At 46.3% G+C, this 22,152-nt stretch overlaps 2 protein-coding genes across 3 annotated transcripts; both read right to left on the reverse strand.

Moving 5' to 3' along the window:
- Positions 1–12: 12 nt before the first annotated feature.
- Positions 13–3,107, reverse strand: Gnmt (glycine N-methyltransferase). The gene is made up of 6 exons (XM_076858718.1): positions 2,850–3,107; positions 1,681–1,808; positions 969–1,085; positions 622–764; positions 401–522; positions 13–312 (listed from the first exon to the last, which is right to left on the reverse strand). The coding sequence occupies exons 1-6, from the start codon at positions 3,053–3,055 to the stop codon at positions 141–143; spliced, it is 888 nt and encodes a 295-aa protein (XP_076714833.1). The 5' UTR covers positions 3,056–3,107; the 3' UTR covers positions 13–140.
- A 7,049-nt stretch (positions 3,108–10,156) lies between these two features.
- Cnpy3 (canopy FGF signaling regulator 3) lies at positions 10,157–21,120 on the reverse strand. Of its 2 annotated transcripts, XM_076858719.1 has the most exons (6): positions 20,567–21,112; positions 14,721–14,844; positions 13,691–13,787; positions 11,874–11,996; positions 11,551–11,668; positions 10,157–11,250 (listed from the first exon to the last, which is right to left on the reverse strand). In XM_076858719.1, the coding sequence occupies exons 1-6, from the start codon at positions 20,709–20,711 to the stop codon at positions 11,027–11,029; spliced, it is 831 nt and encodes a 276-aa protein (XP_076714834.1). In that variant the 5' UTR covers positions 20,712–21,112; the 3' UTR covers positions 10,157–11,026. The 2 variants fall into 2 exon arrangements, with proteins under 2 accessions (XP_076714834.1, XP_076714835.1); XM_076858720.1 differs by lacking the exons at positions 10,157–11,250; positions 11,551–11,668; positions 11,874–11,996 and adding an exon at positions 13,889–13,946 and having other exon boundaries at positions 13,696–13,787; positions 20,567–21,120.
- Positions 21,121–22,152: the final 1,032 nt, after the last annotated feature.

Raw genomic sequence — 22,152 nt, forward strand, 5'->3', positions numbered from 1 at the left:
TTTTTTTGCCTGAACCCACATCCATGAACCTCAACTACAGTGTCTCTGTACTAGGGTTGGGCTTGGTATGGGGCCATGGATCCCTACCTTCCCAGAACCTGGAGTACCTAGGCAGGGGATCATGGGAGGCAAGACCACCTTCATTCTGTCTTCTTGAGCACGTGGATGAAGTAGCAGGGAATGTAGGTCTGGTCCGGCTTGTAAGGCTTGAAGTCACCCAGGATGCTGTGTTGGCACTTGCCCCCAAAGGCTGCTTGGAGCAACTCCGTGAAGGACGCCAGACAGTGTGGGTAGTAGGAGAGCCGGAATTTACTGCAACAGGTGCCCCCCATCAACCATGAGGACCAGTGGCCTCAAGCTTTCCCCACTACTACCTCACCCCTGCCAGGCCAAGCAGTACCTGAAGCTAGGAGAACCATCCCGGCCAGCATCCGTCACCTGCACTGTGTAGTCCAGGGTCACCATGTGGGCTTTGTTATTCACTGTTAGCACTGATGTCGTGATGTCTTTGGTCGAGTCACTCTATAGGCAGTGGCGTAAGCTACATTAACCCACTATGGAGCCAGAGGACCCCAGCTCACACCTTCCATTTGGGGCCTGCCCTTCCCTGGTGGACCACACCTTGTAGTAGATGTTCTTCCCTGGGGGTGCACAACCTGTGCTCAGGATATGGTCATAGTTGCGATGATCAATGACTAGCAGGCCCCCTGACCGCACCATGCTTGCAATGTTCTTCAGTGCCTGCCGATGCTCACTCTGGTCACCTGGACTCCAGCAAGGGCAGAGAGGCTCCATCTGGACAGGGCCCCTAGCACCATTCTCCCTCCTTTTTCTCCCCTCCCAGATGCCATGCCAAGGCAGAGGGGCCAAAAGGCAAAGTCATCTTTGTCAGGGGAGCAGCCACCCAGGAGTCTGTGGAAAGGGGTAGAGCTCGAGGCAAGTGACGTGCCCAAGATCACACCTCTCACCTTTGCAGTCTGGCAAATGGGCAAAACTGTTTCCAAGACAGATGACTGCATCAAAGCCACCTCCTGCTGGTCGGGGCACATCTTTATCCAGTGTCATCCAGTTGGCTTCTTCAATGACTGGGGGCCAAGAAGGGGAAGGAATTAGAGTGGCATCACGGTACCTGCACTGTCCACCTCCGCCAAGTGCAATTCTACATCACTTTCTTCTTCAAAACACAGAGTCCCCATCCAGTTAGAGGAATATGGAGAGTAAGAAGGGAGGAGAGAGCCATTTGGGGGGACAGGGGCTCTCTGCTTATGTATTTTTATTTGGGAAGAGGGACAAGATGATATAAGAGTTAAAACTAGCCTTTCAGAGCTAGGTGTGATGATGCACACCTGTAGAATCATCTACTCAGGAGGCTAAGAAGACCAGACTGGGCAACAGACTCCATCTCAAAAAGGGTAGGGAGTACTGCAAGTACAGCTCTTTGTAGAACTCATGCATAACATGCCCAAGGCCCTGGGTTCAACCCCAGCACCAGAAACAAACTAGCTCTTGACCCCAGTAGCTCATTCTGATACTTAAGCCTGTCTTTAGGAAAATGACAGTAACATTGTTATCTCCTGAGGAAAACAAAATACCCCAAACCACCCCATGTAAAGGAGCTCAGGGAAGAGAGACCAGTGTTCCTGGGAGTGCCGTCAGGAAGGCCTGGCTAGGTTTACATACCCCACTTGTCAAATGCAGGCTCTTGCCGTCGGTTCCAGCGCTCCTTAAGTGCATACTTCAGCATCTTGTCACTGGCATCCACACTCGTCACACTGAAACCCTCTTCCACCAGCATGATGGAGTCCACCCTGAGCAGGGCCAGGGATGGGAGGCAAGAAAAACAGTCGGGAGAGTCTAGGATGCCAAGGCAGCCCTGCACAAGGCACTTCCCTCAACTCTTCAGAGTCTGTTTCTCTGCCTCTTCTCCCAGACCCTCCCCACTGACCTAAAATGACCCCAGAAATCTGTACTGTGGATTGTAATTAGGGGTTCTGTACTACTGAGCTATATCCCCAGACCTTTTTATTTTTTGAGTCAGTGTATTGCTAAGTTGCCCGGGATGGCCTTGAATTTTTGATCCTCCTGCCTCAGCCTCTCAAATACCTGGGATTACAAGCATGTCCTACCAAATCTGGAATAAATCTTTTTTTTTTTTTTTTTTTTTAAATCACTGGGTAGTAATTTTCATTTTAAAGCACCTTGTCAGAAAGAGCTAGGCACTTCACAAATGTACATTAATCCTTTCTGCAATCCTATGAGGTAGATGGTAGGAAACTGGCTCACCACAGGCAGTATATATAGCATGCTGGTCTGGAGCATAGACCAGACCCTAAATCACCTGGGTTTGTATCTTCCCTCTACTACTTGGGGAACTTTTCCTTCTACGGAGCCTAGTTTCCCCAGTAATAACTGGAGAACTAACATACTTACCTCATGAGGTTTTGTGAGGGTTTAAAAACTCCTGGCACTGCGCTTGGCACGTGCAAATATTGAACAAATGTTAACTGTTAACGCTGCCCAAGGTCATCACAGGAGAAACACCGCTGGACCCAAGGATCTGGCCTGGCCCCAAAGCCCAGTTCTTGCTCTGCGCCATGCACCCTCACTACTCCGCCCACCCTCTCCTTCCCTGAGTCTCCCACACACCTTCTTCCCCCTTGGCATGCCGGTGCACTTGAGGTGCCCATTCTGCCGGGGGAAGCATATCGCTGCAGCCCTGGCGTCCATCCTGCGCTTGCCCAAGTCCGGCAGGTGAGGACCGCCCCAACGTGCCCAGTCGGTCCGGCAGCCCACCTGTCCGGGCACAGCCAGTCCCTCGTCCCCACTCCCCAGCCCCAGCTGGGGCTCACCCCGTGCCGCAAGCCACGTCGAGCACCCGCTGGCAGCCATGCTGGCGTAGCAGCCCGAGCAGCCACGCCTTGTACTCGGCGGTGCGGCTGCGGGTGTCCCCGATGTAGAGCTGCCACACGCGCGCCGCCTCCCCGTCCGCATACTGGTCCGGTATCCCTTCGGCCGCCACTCCTAGAGAGCGGGTTCGGTACACGCTGTCCACCATCCTTCGCTGTCCACCATCCTTCGCAAGCCTGGCTCAGCAACCACCAGCTCTGCATTTATAGTTAGGCTGTGTTCGGCGGCCCCACCTGGCCAATGGCAGGTGAGCATGGGGACACGCCCCTGGTGGGCTCTACGCCCGGTCTGTCCTTGCCCGCGGGAGGGCTCAGCATCGCAATCCTGGATCCCGCTCTTCGAGCCCTCTGTGCAATCCCCACCATGAGACCACTCTTTGACCCTCTACCCACCTAATCCGGGGGCCGGGGGGCGTGGCGGGGGGGGGCTGTGCCAGGAGAGGGCGGAGCAGTGAGATTGCTCACTCCACCCCTACCTAAATCGGAAAGAGTCCCAAAAGGCAGGATTGGCCAGCGCCCTGGGAGGGAAGAAATTAGCATATCTAAGGAAGGAATGTCCATCTGGAAGGGACTAGCAAGCCAGGGCAGGGAAGACGTTTGAAGTCTGGGATAATGCGGTCTGTCCATGAAAGCCCAAAGGCAGAGCAGGGCCCTACCCTAGAATCATCCTCACTCACCTGGAAGCAAGTGTGCCTTTAACATAGATGACAGCATCAGCTTTTTTTCCCCAGAGGCTCCTACAGTGGAGGAGTCTGGTCCTTCCAATTTGTGGCCTACTGACCACTTGCTGGGGCTAGGGCTGTAACTCAGTAGTAGAGCGCTTGCCTAGAAGTGAGGCACTGGGTTCCATCCTCAGCACCATATGAAAAATAAATAAAGTCATAAAGCATATATATATTAAAAAAAAAAAAAAAGACCACTTGCTAGCCAGGCACAGTGTCAAATGCCTGTAAACTCAGCTACTTTGGAGGTTACAAGCAAGAGGATCAAGGCCAGCCTGGGCAAGTTAGCCCTACCCTTTCTCCAAAGTATGGAATCTGGGGGCTGGGGTGGTGGTTCAGTGGTAAAGAGCTTGCCTGGCATGTGTGAGGCACTGGGTTCAATTCTCAGCACCTCATTAAAAAAAATAAATAAATAAAGGTTCATTGGAATATATATATATACATATATAAAGTTGGGAGTCTGGGGGTGCAGCTCAATGGTTAAAGCCTTGCCTAGCATGCTGGGAAGCCCTATGTTCAATCCCCACTATCCACCCACCCACCCCCCCCCAAAAAAAAAATTGTGTGTCTGATGGCACCTGCCTTTAGTTCCAGCTATTCAGCAGGAGGATCCCTTAAGCTCAGGAGTTCAAGGCCAGCTGAGCAATAATGTGAAACCCTGTGTCACACAAAAAAAATTACACACTAAGAACCATCTGCTTTCCACAGGGGCCTATAGAGAGAAATTTGGGGTCAGGAGTAGTAGGGGCTTGGTGCCTTTATTATTTATTATACTACTTATTGTCACTTTATAAATTGGTCCTTTGGTTTGGTTTGGTTAATCTACATCCCCCATTTCCTCCCCAGAGCAGAAGGTTTCCCAGATTTCTCACCCAAGGACAAGACCTCAGACTTAGGTAGATTCCAGGAGCCACAACTGAGCAAATCCTTGTAAGAAATGGAGAAAAATCAAATCCATCTGCATTGGTTGTTCCAGCCTCAGAAAAAGTGAGTTAGGGATGAGAGAACAAAGAAGCCTCCTTCCCTTATCTTTACTTGTCAGAATTGCAGAATTGGAGGAACCCCAAAGACTGTGTAAGCATTCCTAACTTTCTAATTCTGGCACAGAGACAGTCCCAAATGGACCTGCCCAGGCCCAAACAAAGAAGCCTTGGGCTCATGTTCACCTTACAGAGAACTCTCTGAGAACAGGCTTAGAAAGATATTGTATTGGGTAATTTCAAGTAAGCCCATAGTCATTCTTTTATCAGAATATTCTGGGGAAAATGCACTCTACCACCTCTTGACTTTATTTTCAAATCTCATCCTGAAAAAATTCTCCTTATTGGGCACCATGTTGTGTACTTGTAGTCCCAGCTACTTCTCAGACTAAAGCTGGAAGATCATTTGGACCCAGGAATTCAAGAACAGCCTGGATGACATATTGAGATGCTCAACTAAAAATAAATAAATAAAAAGATGTAATCTCAGTGGCTCAGGAGGTTGAAGCAGGAGGATCACAAGTTCAAGGACAGCCTCAGCAATTTAGCAAGACCCTAAATAAATTAGTGAGACACAGAATCAAAAAAGGGCCGTGGAGGTGGCTTAGTGGTTAAGCACCCCTGGGTTCAATCTCTGGTACCAAAAATTTTAAAAAAAGGAAAAAGAAAGAAAAGACAAAGGAAAGAACATAGAATTATCCTCAGTTGTGGGCAGCATCACAGCATAATATACACCTTATTCTATGGGGTTGGCTGTGTGTGGGGCTGAGTGCAGTGCTGGGAATCAAATCCAGGGCCTCCTACATGCTGGCAAGCCCTCTATCACTGATCTATACCTACAGGTCAGAAAGAGAGAGAGAGAGAGAGAGAGAGAGAGAGAGAATTTTTAATATTTTTTTTTCCGGCAGATACAACATCTTTGTATGTGTGGTGCTGAGGATCGAACCCGGGCAGCACGCATGCCAGGCGAGCGCTTGAGCCACATCCCCAGCCCAATAATTTCTTTATATAAATTTGATATGTATTTTACCCAGAGTCAAAAAGAAAATAATTATTTGGCTGTAAAATGACAAGCTAAATTTGATTATAAATTGACAAGCTAAAGCTGTTAAACAAAAATTTGATTACGGGGCTGGGGATGTGGCTCAAGCAGTAGCACGCTCGCCTGGCATGCGTGCGGCCTGGGTTTGATCCTCAGCACCACGTACAGACAAAGATGTTGTGTCCGCCAAATACTAAAAAAATAAATATTTAAAAAAAAATTGATTATAAGGGTTGGGGCTGTGGCTCAGTAGAAGAGCACTTGCCTAGCATGTGTGAAGCACTGGGTTCGATCCTCAGCACCACATATAAATAAATAAATAAAATAAAGATCCATGAATGGCTAATAAAAATATTTTTAAAAATTTGATTATAAGAAGTGAAATTTTGCTGGGGATATAGCTCAGTTGGTAGAGTGCATACATTTCATGCACAAGGTCCTGGGTTCCATCCCCAGCACCAAATAATAATAATATATAAGAAGTAAAATTTCAAGGAAAAGTAGACCTATTGCTATTAATTTTATTATACCAGAGTTTTTAAAATGAAAAATTTAAATTATTTATCTATTATAAGACTAGGGATTGAACATGGGGGTGCTCTACCACTGAGGTACTCCTCCAACCCATTTTATATTTTGAGACAGAGTCTCCCTAAATTGCCCAAGCAAGTCTCAAATTTGCCATTCTCCTGCCTCAGTCTCCCAAGTTGCTGGGATTACAGACTAGTATGTGCCACTGTGCCCTCGGCTTATGGAGCTCTTTGATTAAAACTAGCCCAAACACACACACACACAATTTAGAGGAGAAAGGCTGGGTGCTTTGGCGCTCACCTGTAACCCAGCAACTTGGGAGACTGAAGCAGGAGGACTGCAAGTTCGCGATAAGCCTTAGCAATTCAACAAGTTCCTTGATGAACTTATTGAGACCCAGTCTCAAATAAAAAGGGCTGGGGATATGGCTCAGTAGTAAAGCACCCCTGGATTAAATCCCCAGTAACCTACCCCAGCCTCCAAAAAATAGAGGTGAAAGGCCACACTGATACTGATAAAGAAGAAATTTATTTATTTTTTCTTGGTACTGGGGATTGAATTTAGGAATACCTTAACAATGAGCTACACCCCCAGCCTTTTTCATTTTATTTGAGATAGGCTAAATATTCCTTGTTTAAATACCGATGGTTAAGTTTTTTAGAAATGCAGACTGGGGTGTAGCTCAATGGTAGAGTATTTGCTAGGCTGCATGAGGCCCTGGGTTCAATTCCCAGTTCCTAGAAATCACTAAATAACCCATTTCCTCATAGAGATTACATCCTCCTTCAATTACTGTAAAAATAAGAGTTAATCATAAAATAATAGCACCTAAGGTTGTTTGCCACATAGTAAGCACTCAAAAAATGATGCTTACTAATGTTAGTTACTATTCCAGTGAAACTCCTTAATAGAGGAAGCCAAACTCTCAGTGGATGTTGATGAAGTTTCCTTATGGTTTTTGCCCCTAGAATTAGTATACAGCTAGTATACAGTAATTAGTATACAGCTAATTTTATGGAATGATACTGGGTACCAATATAGAATTGGTACACAGTACCTTTCCATAAACCAGGGGGGCATGGGCCATGCATCCATCAAGAAAAATGGGTTTTCTTTCAATATCACAAAATACAATGGGCAAGACATGTTGGATGTAGTGGTGCATACTGATAATCCCAACCACTCTGGAGGTTGAGGCAGAAAAATTACAAGTTCAAATCCAGCCTGGGCAATTTAGCTAGACCTGTCTCAACAAATAAAAAGGGCCAGGGAAGGGAGGGTTGGAGTGGGGGGTTTGAAGCTCAGTGGTAGAGCACTTACCTAGCATGTGCAAAGCGCTGAATTTAATCCCCATTACTGGAGCAAGGTGGGTGTGTGGAGATGCCCTGATGAAGCCAAGAGGACCCCTGAGACCTCATTGTCTGGTTCTGTGGCTCCTTTATTAGTATCTTTTGTAGTGTTGGGGAATCTAACCTACTGAGGCAAGTGTTGTACCCCTGAGCAATGCCTCTCACACCACCTGTGGTTTTTCTAATCACTGAATTGGAATTGGCCTGGTGTTTTGTCCATCAATCCTTGTGGTTCTGGTTAATGGGGTCACTCTGTCAAATCAATACACTCTGGTGTCTGACAAGTCATGTTTCTGAAGACAAAACCATGACCCACTGGAGTCCTGCCCCCTTAGGGCAGGTGAAGTAGGTCCTAGCTGGTCTCATCTTAAGAACTATAAGGGATATCTGTTTAGCTTGAAGACTGCTAGGTCCCAACCTAGCACTGCAATGGGCCTACCTAAATAAGCATTCCAAGTGATGCTCGTGTCCATGTTTATTTAGGAAATCCTGTTCTAATAAGATTTTGGTTTTTGGTACTGGAGATTGAATCTAGGAGTGCTTTATCATTACCTACAACCCCAGTCCACTTTTAAATTTTGAGACTGGGTCTCATTAAGTTGCTTGAGGCTGGCCTCAAGTTTGCAATCCTCCAAGCTGCTGGGATTGCAAGTGTGTGACATCAAATTGAGTTTCTGAAATAAGCACTAAAATGAGGTTAATTTGAGCTCAAGTTAACTGATGGGATTGGAAGGGGTGTGAGAAACCGGAAGGTAATATCCAATTTTAGACTTCTTGTGGTAAGGAAAAGAAAAGAAATACCTGGTAAACTAGATCCTGCCTTCTGCCTCTTCTAGGCTGGTTCAGGACTAGGCATGGGCTTGGGGGGAGAGCTGGGGGGTAGGGGAGAGTGTACAACAACCTGGCCCATGGGAGGCAGTGGGGGATTGTCCTGCAGTAGCCACAGGTCAAAGAACAGAGAATGCTACCTGCCCTCAGGCCTTGGCTCGGATTGGGTCCCTGGGCCAACACCCCAGGAAGTGGATAGGGCTTTGCTTCATCCTACTTTAAGAATCAATGACATTCTGGGGGCAGACATAACTAGGCACTAAAGTACTATGGGTTAGTAACAGAATGGAACCAGAGACTGGTCACCAACACAAATTACACCAAACTACAAATGGACTCCTGGCCCAGCATGCAAGCCCCCTACCCAACTCCCAACCACCTCCTATGCTCAGAACAAATTTCAGGGCAGGACCTGATTTTAGACTGGACTCTCACAGTCCACAATCCCCTTTAACAGTGGGAACATCAGTCCTGAAGATAGAGGTGGGGGCTAGACCACAAAAGTACCATCCTCCAAGGACCTGTTCCTAGGCTCAACAGGGAGAAGAAAAGCTTCTTTGCTTCACTCTACAGAGCCTTGGGACCCTAACTTGGAAGAGGGGGCCCACATTCTCAGGAGCCTTCAGCAGTATATCCCCTCCTACCACTCGGTCTAGTCCAGGAGTGTGGCGTGTTATGGAGGTGCTCACGTGCTAAGGGCACTCTGACAGCCATTCCCCATTCTTTTCTTCTAACCAGCAATAACTGTTCCCTGTTTTCCTTTTTAGTGGTGCTAGGCTGTTGAATCCAGGCCCTTGTGCACACTTAGCATATGCTCTACCACTGAGCTACATCCCCAGCCCTTATTTTTTGAGATAGGATCTCACTAAGTTGCCCAGGCAGATCTCAAACTTGCTATCCTCCTGCCTCAGCCTCCCCAGTCTCTAGGGTCATAGATGTGCACCACAGTGCTCTGCTCTTATTTTCCTTTTACAAGAGTCTTGGTGGTGGTGGTGGGTCAAGGTCAAAAAAACAAACCAGTTATATGAATTATACTACTAGGACCAGGTATTGAGGGAAGGAGTCCAGACATCTGTGGATAGTGGAAAGACAAAGGACTTAAAATCTGAAAACCATAGTCTGAGTCCCAGCAATATTAACAGTAGGACCTTTGGCACATCACTTGACCTAAGCCCACTTTCTCTTCTTTGTACAAAATGGGGCTACCATAAACCACCACCCAAGTGTGTTGTAAGTATTAAAACTAAAGCAGTATACAATTACCATCACTATTGCTACCAACTATCTGAATCCCTGTCCAGCAGACAACTGGGCTGCACCTATACCTCCTCTCCTCTTCTCTAGAGGCCAACCTTCCTGTTCCTCCTCAGTCCTGGAGAATGTGGTGTTAATAAGAAATTGTTGGAAGACCAGAGTGTCAGTTATGGAAATCTTTTTTTTTTTTCCTATTTTGTGGTGCTGGGGATTGAACCCAGGGTCTTATGCATGTGAGGCAAGCACTCTACCTACTGAGCTCTATCCCCAGCCCCTAGATGCAACAATTAGGAAGAGCAAAGGGACAGGTTGAGTGCAGTGGCTCAGGAGGCTGAGACAGGAAGATCACAAGTTCAAAGCCAGCCTTAACAACTTAGCAAGACCCTAAGCAACTTAGCGAGACCCTCTTTTAGATGAAAAATATAAAGGGCTGGGGATATGGCTCAGTGGTTAAGTACCGTTGGGTTCAATCCCTGGAACCAAAAAAAAAAAAGAGACAAGTGACCAACTGTGGTCATCAGGGAACAAGGTTCAAGAATAGGCAGGGCCAGATGGAGGTGGGAGGGAGGCGGGAGCTAGTAAGGTAACAGCAAATACTTTGCACAACAAATGGAAAGGCTGGGGACAGGGAGACAGGAGAGAGGGAGGGAATGAGGGCAGCCAGGTGCCCAGGACACACATGCACAGCTTGAGGTAGGAGGGGTTGGTGGCTGGGAGGTCAGGGAAAACAAGGGCAGCTGCCACTGCTCCGTGAGTCAGCTGAAGGACAGCATGCTGACCCTCACCCTGTGCCCAGGCCTACTCCTCAAATCAAAATAGCCCTAGGTGCTCTCTGCCCTTGCTGCTCCCAACAGTTGACAGGTTCAGCTTTAATCATCAGGGTTGGGGCAGCCATGCTCCCCTTGGCCCCCAAGGCTGGAAGGTGAGGGGCAAGATAGAGCAACAAGGGTCTCCAGGGCACCTCTGAGGGTTGAAGAGGACTCAGGAGTCAGAAGCAAAAGGCCAAAAGGTTTTTACTCTGTGAGCCTCTTCTGTGGGAAGGAGAGCTCAGGGTGTCCATGGGAGGGGGTGCAGGGAGGGGAGCTCTGGGGTTGCAGTTTTACTTCCTGTGGGGGAAGAAATGAGAGGAGTAGAGGTGGCTGCACCCTCCTCACAGGGACTGGAGGGACTCTAGTCCTGGTGCCCAGTTCTGACACCTGCCCTCCTAAGTGCACACTGGAGTCCTCGAAGTCTTGAAACCTGTCTAAAGCCCATGTCAGAAGAGGAATTCATGGCAGAGGGAAAAAGCTGGCATGGGCTAACCAAGGCTGCTTGGAGATCTTCTCAGGGCTTGTTGTCTTTCCTTGGCAGGAAAAGGGCACAGACTCTTCAGCTTTGAGGTTTGGGACTTCAGATCTGGTATGCTGGGTGAAGCTCAAAGCTCATCAGGGGCACTGTGCGGGAGGGGGGATGCCTTCTGGATGCCCTCCTCTTCCTCGGGGCTGGGGTCTCCCTCAAGGCCTCCCAACTCCTTCCTCTGCTTGCTGCTGCCGCTCCTGCTGCCTGAGGCCTTGGCCCTGCTGCTCTTCTTCTTGGACTTTTTCCCTCCTAGGGCAGCTGTGTCCCCCTTCTTGCCAGACCACCGCTCTTTCAGGCAACCTAGGCAGAGAGAGAGAGACCGCAACAGAGCTACCTCAGGACCAGATTGCTGGGGAGCAACACTGACTGGGGAGCCATTGTAGCAACCACATCAGTGCTGACGACACAGCATCCCTGCCACCCGCCTCTATGTACCCCTCTGGGGGTGCCTCAGTTATCTGTGTTATCCTGTACTGGTTTTGGTCGTATCTCATCAAGATCCTGAGGACAGAGATCACCCATGCTCTCTTCTACATCTCCTGCCCTCCTCCCGAGGGAACACAGGATACAATTCATCCCTACACTTCCCCTCCGACTCACTGGTATCTTTTCCCTTCAGCACATGGTTGGCGCAGAGGAATTCAGTCAGGTCCTCCTCCTGGTGGTTCCTGTACCAGTCCTCGATCACCTCCTCAAACTCTTCCACCAGCACATCGCACTGTGAATTCACAACACTGAACATTGGCCAAGCCCTACCCCTGACCCACTCCTGGGGTAATGGTCTAAGCCAACCATCTACCAGGAGATAAGTGGGTGGCGGTGATCTGCCTGAGGAATCTGAAGCACAGGCTGTCGGTGGCCTTCCTCAGTTTTAGACCCAATCCCACCTGCCCATCTGGCACAGCAGATTGAAAAGCCCATACCTGCTTCTTGAGGTCGGCCACCTCAGCAGAAGTCTCATTCCACAGCTCATAGGGGATGTCCATCACCACTTTGACCCCTTTGTGTACCAGGTTGTGCAGTGTCTCAAAAGTCTCTGACATGCCCTGGAAGAGGCCACCAGACATGGGAAGTAGAGGCATCTTTGCTACCTCCCATCCTCCCCTCCCTGGTGTCTGAGGGCCTGTCTTGAGAGATCAAAAGCCTCTAATACATCTAGCCCTCAATGGCGTCTTCCTCTCCACTCTCTCAGGCTGCTTTCCATCACCCCTGCACACCCACATCCTGACCTACTTCCCTACACCTCATTCTTTCAAAGAGATCTGCTGTTGTCCTCAGGTTCTTTGAACTTAGACTCCTTTTCAGGAAATAAGTTTGTCTTGGCTCCCTCCCTTCACTGTGGCTGGGCACACTTACTCCCTATACCCAGACTCACTCTCCGCCCAGGTTCTTCCTCACCTATGTCTTTATTTTGTAAGAAAATGGCAGAGGCAGGAAAGACACTTTACTCTATAAAAGCTATCTCTGCCAGCTACCCTGGTCTTATCCCCAGGACAACATATTACCCAGTTCCTCCATCATCCTAGATTTAATTCACACATATACAACATACAGGGGTTGGGGAGGTAGCTCAGGAGTAGACTGATTGCTTAGCATACGTGAGGAGGCCCCAAGTTTAATCCTGATCTCCACCAAAAACAAAACAAACAAAAAAAGCATTCAAATATATCCTCTCCCCAATTCTTGCTTCTCAAACAAGAAGTAGTATATCATACACAATTTTGCAGCTTGCTTTTTTTTTCACTTAATAATATACCTTAGAGATCAGTTTAATTCAACTCATAAATAGCTGCCTCATTCTTTGGTTTACATCTGCCTCACAGCCCACTGAATGGCCATCTTAATGCATGTAACCCTTCCCCTACTGGTAGATAGTTTGTTTCTAATTGTGAGCTACAGAAAATAATTTTTAAACATTTTTTAAATTAAATCAATCATGAATTTATTAATAAATGAAATAACAATAAAACTCACACAAGTTTTATTGTTATTTCATTTTTTTGCAGTGCTGGGGTCAAACTCAGGGCCTTGTGCATGTTGGCAAACATTCATCCACTGAGCCACATCCCCAGCCCTCAGATAAATTTTAAATACAAAACCTAAAACTACTGCTGCTTGAGACCATATCCTTAGGTATCCCAGGGGTTTATCTCTTTTACTAAAAGGCAATTTAAGGGGCAAATGTGGGCAATAACTATCTTACCACATGCTAAGAACTGAAGATGTAGAGAAAAAGCAATAACAGCCTTGCTATAAACAATGTCTTTCCAGAGACAGAAGCATCATGCACAGCAAGTGAATCAAATGTAACACAGGCACACTGGAAGGAGTCTAGAGAAGTGCTACCATGAGGGTATGGATGAGGAACTAGGCAATCACTATCCCCAAGTGTATCTTCCCTTCTAACCACATGTGCACATCCTATACCTTGCTTAGTCCTCTTTGCTCAAGTGTTTTAGACCCCCATGGGAGTTGTCAGCTGGTGCATTTCTGCCTATGTCCATGAATGAGGCAGGACCCTAATGGACAGCTCCAGGCTATCATGAATTTGTCTAATGCCACAGAAAAGTAAGGCCACTCAGGAGGGGAGGAGTGCAAATGGCAATCCAAGAGTAGGAATAGGCAACAAGGGAGGCAACTCCTAAGACATGATCTGCAAATCACCCTAACACTAGCAGACATACTTAGATATAACACAGGCCTGGCCTCAGAGGGGATGAAGGACAAGCACAAAGCCAACCTTGGCAAACCGGTTGCTGCCGGTCCTCTCCTTATGCAGGCTGTAGTCCAGGAGCCTCTTGCAAATGGTCTCAGTGACTTCAATTAACCGTAAGTCCCTGCCGAGACAGCAGTACCAGAGGAACTAAGTTCTCCTCCCAGTCCCAGTGGTTAGTAGTCCGTCCCTCCAGCCCAGTTGCCCAACACCTGAGCATCTCACCAAAGGGAAGTCAGAGCTGGAAAGAAGATAGTTCATCTGGTATGGGGGTTCTGAAATGCTGGAACACAGACCAGAGAGACAACATTTTAACAGCTCTAAGGGAAGGACCTTCTTTCTTTCCTTTTCTTTATTTTTTGCAGTACTGGGAATCTAACCCAGGGCCTCACGTATGCTAGGAAAGTGTTCTACCATTTCAATTTTTTTTTTTCTTAAATAAAGCCAAATGTATCAAATTTTGATGGTAAAATACCATTTCATTTTGAAAGAATGATCATAGTTAACAGAAGTTGTTTTTCTTGTTTAATATTTATATTTGGCAAGATAAAAATAAAAAGTTGATAATTGCATGTCACCACTTTATTTATTTATTTATTTATTTATTTTTGAGGGTGATGCTGGGGATTGAACCCAAGGCTTTGCACGTGCTAGGCAAGTGCTCTACCCTTAAAGCTGCATCCCAAGCCCTATTTTTTTTTTTTTTTTTTTTTAAGGCAAATCCTAAGTCTCTGGGGTTACAGGCATGCACCACCATGCCAGCTTCAATTTTTTATAAATTACACTGGTCCATGAAATCTTGGTCTCTGAATCACTAATATAGTACTATCAGTCTTGCTTTTATAGATGAGGAATCTGAGTCCCAGAGAAGTAAAGAAATTTATAAAAAGGTCAGCTAATTAGCTGGAAATAGAATCAGTGGGCACACTTGGGTCTCAGAGCTGACTCCCTTGTGGTGGGTTTGCCTAGCTGAAAGGGAAAAGGGAATGCCAAGCCCCCAACCCTGCCCCCCACCAGGTACAAAGCAGGCTAAGCCACTGAGTCCCCATTCACTTACGACTTGGTATATTTGACTCCAGAGGCCTTCCGGTCCAGGATGCCATAGCCTGTGTCAATCACCTCCTTGGTCTTGCTGGTTTCCTCAAAGGCTGACTTCAGCTCCACAGCAACATATTTACACACTGCGGGAGGGAGATGCACCACAGCCCACTGAGTTTACAGGAGCTTCAAACCAGAGGCAGCTCTCAGCAAGTCTAGGTGGGTGTCCTTTCCTGGCCTGAGCTAAGTCAATACTCAGGCAAGAAAGGAGCTAGTACCAGACACCAAATGGGGTTCACTATATGAAAATGGCCCAAGAAGATCTACTGTCCAATGTTCACTCTTGGTCTGAATTCTCCTGGCTACATTTCTATCATGCCCCTCACACTGCCCTCACCTCATCACTTTACTTTTAAAAATGTTATACATAGAGCTGGGGCTGGGGCTCACTGCTAGCGCACTTGCCTGGCATGTGTGAGGCACTGGGTTCAATTCTTAGAACCACACATAAATAAAAAAATAAAGGTCTATCAACAACTAAAAAATAAATAAGTAAAAGTGTTATACATAAACTGGGTGAAGTGCTACATGCCCATAATCTCAACTACTCAGGAGGCTGAGGCAGAAGGATCTCAAGTTCAAGGATAGCCTGGGCCACTTAGCAAGACCCTGTCTCCAAGGAAAAAATAAAAAGAGGGCTGGGGTCGTGGCTCAGTGGTAGAGTGCTTGCCTAGCATATGTGAGGTGCTGAGTTCAATTCTCAGCCTCATAAAGAAATAAACAAATATAAAAGTTCTTAACAACCAAAAAAAATTTAAATTAAAAATAAAATAAAATAAAAAGGACTCAGTGGTAGAGTGCCCCTGGGTTAAATCGCCAATACAGCAAAATAAATAAGTAGTAGCCAAGCATAGTAGCGTACAACTGTAATCCCAGTTATTCTTGGGGTTGAGGCAAGAGAACTGCAAGTTCAAGGACTGCTTCATTAATTTAGCGAGACCCTGTCTCAAAATAAAAAGGGCTACTGATATACCTCAGCAGTAAAGCACCCCAGGATTCAATCCCCATTACCAAAAACAAGAACAAAACCCACATATGGAAAAGCTCAAAGAGTGCAATGAATAACAATATCCTTCTGCTCATATTCAACAGTTAACGATTTGCCATAATCTCTCTCCAATATCTAATATATATCTTAATAATATATACATTGTTTTTGCTAACCCAATTTGAAAGTATGAACTTTCATCCCTAAATATATCATCATATACCTCCCAAGAACAAGGAACTTTTATGTAACCATAAAACAATTACAATGTTGGAAAATTAACAATAATTCTGACATCATCTAATAGTCCATATTAAAATTTACCTAAAATGTCTTTTTGTTTTGTTTTGTTTTGTGGTACTGGGTATTGAACCAGGGCCTTGTGCATGTGAGGCAAGCACTCTACCATTGAGCTGTATCCCCAGTCCCCTAAAATGTCTTTTTAAAATATTTATTTATTTATTTACTTATTTTTATTTATTTATTTTAATATTTATATTTTAGGTTTTTTTTAGGTGGACACAATATCTTTATTTTATTTTTTATGTGGTATTGAGGATCGAACCCAGCGAGCATGCTACTGCTTGAGCCACATCCCCAGCCCTTAATATTTCTTTTTTAGTTGTAGTTAGACATAATACCTTTAGTTATTTGTTTATATGTGGTACTGTGGATTGAACCCAGGGTCTCCCACGTGCTAGGCAAGCACTTTACCGCTGAGGCACAACTCCAGCCTCCTAAATGTCTTTTATGGTTGTTTTATTACTAGATTTCATATGTGTTTCAACACCACCTCTCCTCCAGAGAGGCCTGATTCCTACTGTTTCCATACATTTATTTTCTCATTTCCTCTCACTCTTCCTGGAACAGTTATTAAGTAACTCCTGTGTGTCAGGTACTGTTTGAGATACATAGATGAAAATAAGGGCCCTCCCTTCTTCCATATACTCAGTGTAAAGAAGCAAAGTTATAAATAATTACCACTGTATAAGGAGTGCTATCTATAAGGTATAGGGTCCTAAAAAAATGATTAATGCTCCTTTAGGGGCTTCTATGTCCTCTCCTATGTTACATTAAACCCTCCTCATCCAGGAAGCCTCCTGGAATAATAGTTTGTTTGTTTGTTTTTTTTTTGGGGGGGGTGGTAGGATTAAATCCTGGACTAATATTTTTTTTGGGGGGGGTGGTAGGATTAAACCCTGGACTAATAGTTTTTTTTTTTCTTTGGGGGGCGGGCAGGTGGTAGGATTAAACACTTGCTAGGCAAATGTTACACTGAGCTACATCCCAGCACCCCATCTGTTATGGTTCGGATACATGGTGTCCCCCCAAAAGCTCATCTGTGAGATAATGCAAGACTGTTCAGCAGGGCAAGGTAGCTCTAAGAAACTCTAAATAAAAATTTTTTTTTTTTTTTAAAGAGAGAGAGAGAGGCAGAGAGAGAGAGGGAGAGAGAGAGAACTTTACATTTATTTTTCAGTTATTGGCGGACACAACATCTTTGTTTTGTACGTGGTGCTGAGGATCGAACCCGGGCCGCACGCATGCCGGGCGAGCGCGCTACCGCTTGAGCCACATCCCCAGCCCTCTAAATAAAATATTAAAAAAGGGCTGGGGATGTGGCTTGGTGTTAGAGTGCCCCTGGTTCAATTCCTGATACAAAAAAAAAAAAAAAAAGAATGTTCAAAGGCAAAATGATTAGGTTAGGATAGGTATAACCCAATCAATAGCTTAATCCATTGATATGGACTAACTGGGTGGTAACTGTATGTAGGTAGGGTGGGTGTGTCTGGAGGAGGTAGATCACTAGGTGTGTGCCTTTGGGGCTTTAAGGTCTCTATTTTGGCCCTGGTGAGCAGAGGTCTTTCTCTGCTTCCTGATTGCCACGTGCTGAGCTGCTTTCTTCCTCTACACCCTTCCACTAGGATGTCCTGCCTCACCTTGGGCCCGGGGTTGGCTGACTATGAACTGAGACCTCTGAATTATGAGCCACAAATAAACTTTTCCTCCTCTGCATTGTTCTTGTCAGATCTTCTGGTCACAGTGACAAAAAAGCTGACTAAAACACCATTTGCTCTTGATTTCATTCTGGGCCTCTGCAAAACTCACTCTCCCTAAGGGACTCAGTCATCTCAAGAGTCTCTCCATCTAGATAGACTACACAGGTCCCTAAAGGGGCATCACAAATTGGGATTTTTTTTTCCTGTATTGCTCTACTCTGAGTCTCTGTACATGTTGGATGCTTGATTAAATACTGCTGATAGAGCCAGTGTATGTAGCCTACCAGCTTCTGATTCCTCTGAATGGAATAGTTTGCAGGCTAAATGTATGGTGCACTGTTATAACATTGATTGCAGAGTTTGGTAGAAAACCAGTTTACACAAAAATAAATACATCTCCTGCAGGCTTGCTTGATGAAATTTTATAACAAATACATTAACTGATGCCTTGGAGAACTTGGAACACACAAAAGTTCCAAATTATAAGCTGGTCATCTCAGAGTCTACAATGCATTGAGGTCATCTCTCCCTGAATTTCCATCCAGAACTATCTGGGCTCCCTCCCCTCTTCTGTTCTGAAAAAGTTCATCATTTTCTGGCTCCTCTGCCCCCTTCTCCCACGCCCTCAACATGTAATATTCCAGGAGGTGAAATAGGGAGATTTGGAACATCCTTTCTCTCTTATACCCACTGACCACAAACTTGCCTCCCAACTCTTCCAAACAGTACCTCTTCAATATATCCTCTGGGATCCCTCAGAACCAGACCTGGAGGAAGCTCATGGCACAGACTGCAGACCCTCACAGACATCCACCCACTCTTTTTCTGGGCAGACTCTCTTTTCCTCTGTGCCAGGACCTGTTCCACTCAGGTTACTGAGCCTGAAGGCAAGCTTTGTGGGCCAGACACAATCAGCATTTAATAACAAAGGTGTAATAATAATAAATATAAATAAATGCAATATTAAGAGGAACTTAAGGGTTGGAGTTTGCCAAGCCATTCTGTGACTGAAAATCCCTTGTAAATTAATCTTCACCAATTACAAAATGAGATTAGGCTATTCAGAATGATCTCTAAGATCCTTGCCAGCTCTATGCTTCAAGTCTGTGAATGCCTGCTAAGGAAAAAATATGTGAGCTTTTCAGACTATGAGAATTATAAAAGAAAACAGTAAAAGCTTCTTGGTATCAGAATAAGACTAAAACAAACAAAAAGGAAGTGAACCACCAAATTGTATCAGTTAGAACTAGAGGAAGAGTGGAAGGAAAGCATCTTGACATAGGCTAGATCTACACTGGGTGCCCTACCCATAAGGTGTGGTCAGCCATCTCTGGAGCATCTCTCAATATCTTTATTTTTCATTTATGTGGTACTGAGGATCGAACCCAGTGTCTCATGCATGCTAGGCGAGCACTCTACCACTGAGCCACAACCCCAGTCTTCCTGTTTTACTTTTGTGTGTGTGTGTGTGTGTGTGTGTGTGTGTTACTGAGTATTGAACCCAAGATCACTTTACCACTGAGATAATTTTCCTGTGTGTGTGTGTGTGCGCGCGTGTGTGTTACTGAGGATTGAACCCAAGATCACTTTACCACTGAGATACGTCTCCAGCCCTTTTTTAATATCGAGAATGCTATGCTGCCCAGGCTAGCCTCAAACTCACAACCTTCCTGCCTTGTCCTCTCACGTAGCTGGGATTAGAGGCGTGCCATCAGTCTGCCTGGCTTTTAGCATTTCATTTTCAATCCCTCAAATGGAAGGATTATGTGTCCCAAATTACCCACCCCCACTTTCCAGTACTTAGGGAACATCTGGCCTGGTGCAAGCTTTGAATTCAAATAAAATGAATCTATAGCCAACTTTTTGGGGAGCCTGTGGCTAGAGTGTGGGAAGGAAGGAGTGAGTATTAAGTTCAAAAAATGGAGGAAAAGGGCTGGGGATTTAGCTCATTTGGTAGAGTGCTTGCCTTGCATGCACAAGCACCACAATCCCCAGCACCACACACAAACAAAAGGCAGGGGGAGACGAGCCCTTCATAATTTTGTATCCCTGCCCAGATCTCTCTTTCTCAAGGTCCTGCTTCCACCCCTATATCTTGGGGTCTTCACATTTGTAAAATCTTTCTCCCTCACTAAATTCCCCCAAGCTCTGTGCTTGCCCTAAAGTGACCTCTTAGGCCTCAGATCCTCCTTCCTGAACACACACTCACAGGCCCTTCATTTAATCATGTGTACTTCAAAAACAATTTATTAGGTACTTGACAGATACTGTGTGAATAAAGATGGGACAAGAGACTACTACAGAGATTAGGTTGCAGTGTCTGTTCACACAAAGAGGAGAGTATCAGATTCTTCTTCACTCAAGATGAGTCATATGGAGTTTTCAGTTCCTCAAAACTCGTCCTTTGCTTCCCAGTCTGCAGGCCTCTGCATCTGCTTCTGCATCTGTGGTTTCCTCTGAGAAGGCTACTCTCTCTCCACTTCTTGTCACCTGGCCTAATTACTCTGCAGGCTTCCTATAAGACTTAGGGAAGTCTTATGACCCCTCTACATACATCCTTCCCTCCAGCTCAATATCTCCTGGCTAGAATAGCTGCTCCTCACCGGCCCCCAAAGCCCTGTACCTCCCTATCAAGGAACCTCTCGTCCACCCCTACATCCCAGCGCCCAACATTGTGCCAAGCACACCGAAGGTTCAATGAATGCTAAGACCTCGCTCTAGAGTCTGGGATCTTCCATCCATTCACCCTACTGGGAAAGCCCCGCCCCCAAGCCCGCCCCTCAGGCAGGATACACCCCGTGGGCCCCGCCCCCTCACCTTCGCATTTGCTGGGCAGTCGAACCCAGTCGGTCTCCTCGGCCCTGGCTTGGCTCGGGCCCAGCTCCGGGGCCGGCAGTTGCAGCAGCAGCAGCAAGGGGAAAAGCAGAAGACAGCGGGGCGCGGGCTCGGATAACGACTCCATGGCCCAGCCGGACCCGACCCGAGCGGACCGGGCGGCGCTTCCTGCAGCGGCGCGCGCTCCGCAGTTTCCCCGAGCCGCTTCCGGGACTGCACACGTGCCTCAGCGTAACCACAGCAACAGCGAGCCCCTGGCCGCCCCCTCCTCTGGCTGATTCAGCCCGCTCTCAAAGCGGACGAAGGCCCGCGGACAACCCAGCCAATGGGCTTTCTCGGGATTTGCCTTTTAGCGAATGGGAAGACGATCTTTTTTAAGCCTCCGCCAATAAGAGAGAGGAGAGTGGCCTCAGCGACCTAGGGCGATATCTTTTCCCACCCCCTAACAGAAGCTCGGGGAGAGACTGGAACACCCGGACTCAGGGAGTAGAACCCCTAGTTAGGCCCTGAGTGGGCTAGTTCGGACGCATTGGCCCTGGGAGCTGGGGGAAGACTTTTTTCCTGGTTTCCTCCGCGACCTTAAACGTCACTTCCCTCTTGGATTCATAAAGCCCCAAACTCTTACTGAGCACCTGCTTTTAAAAATTTTTTTTTTATTACTGCATTATAGTTATACATACTATTGGGGTTCTTCTGACATAATCATACATATAATAATGGAATATAATTTGCCTCATTTCAATCCCCAGTACTTCTCCCCGCCCCCAGCACCTGCCTTTAAATTTCGTTATTGTTGTAGGCCACCCTAGTAGGCCCACCGGGTGAGAGAAGGACTACTCAGTCTCCAACGCTCAGTAACCCTGTATTTGTCCTAGTGAAAACTATAATAAGTAACTTCCTCTCTGAACCACAGTTTCCATTTGTTTGATGACCAAGTGATCCTTGTGCTGTGAGAGACTGGCCTATTTTGGGGAAGCTCAAATCATTTAATGGAATTAAAGCTTATGGACCAGATGGCAGAACATTAAGAAGTTTTCTTTTCAGTATGTACTCAGTTCCTTTTACTGTCCTATTATTTATTTCTTTAGGTTCAGAGCTCCCAGGGGCAGGAAGTTGGCTGATGAGCAAATGCATATCCCTCCCACCTCCCCAGCAACAACGGGGTGCCTGGCACAAGGAGATAGTTAGACCCTTCTCTGCTGTATCATTAAAAAAAGGGTTTGGCCGGCGTGGTAGCCCATGCCTGTAATCCCAGCTCCTCTAGAGGCTGAGGCAGAAGATCATGAGTTCAAAGCCAGCATTGGCAATTTAGTGAGGCGCTAAGCAACTCAGTGAGACCCTGTCTCTAAATAAAATACAAAATAGGGCTAGGGATATGATTCAGTGGTGAAGCACCCCTGGGTTCAATCCCAGGTACCAAAAAAAAAAAAAAAAAAAGACACTCTGGGTCCTAGGGGTTGCTTCAGTGTCCTGGGAATACACACAGATCAGTCCTGTTTCTCTGGGAAGTTTTCTGCAAATTGCATTTTTGCCCATAAAATTCTTTTTCCCAGTTCCTTATGTTTCCT

Source organism: Callospermophilus lateralis, chromosome 6, assembly GCF_048772815.1.
Source record: "Callospermophilus lateralis isolate mCalLat2 chromosome 6, mCalLat2.hap1, whole genome shotgun sequence".
NCBI lineage: Eukaryota > Metazoa > Chordata > Mammalia > Rodentia > Sciuridae > Callospermophilus > Callospermophilus lateralis.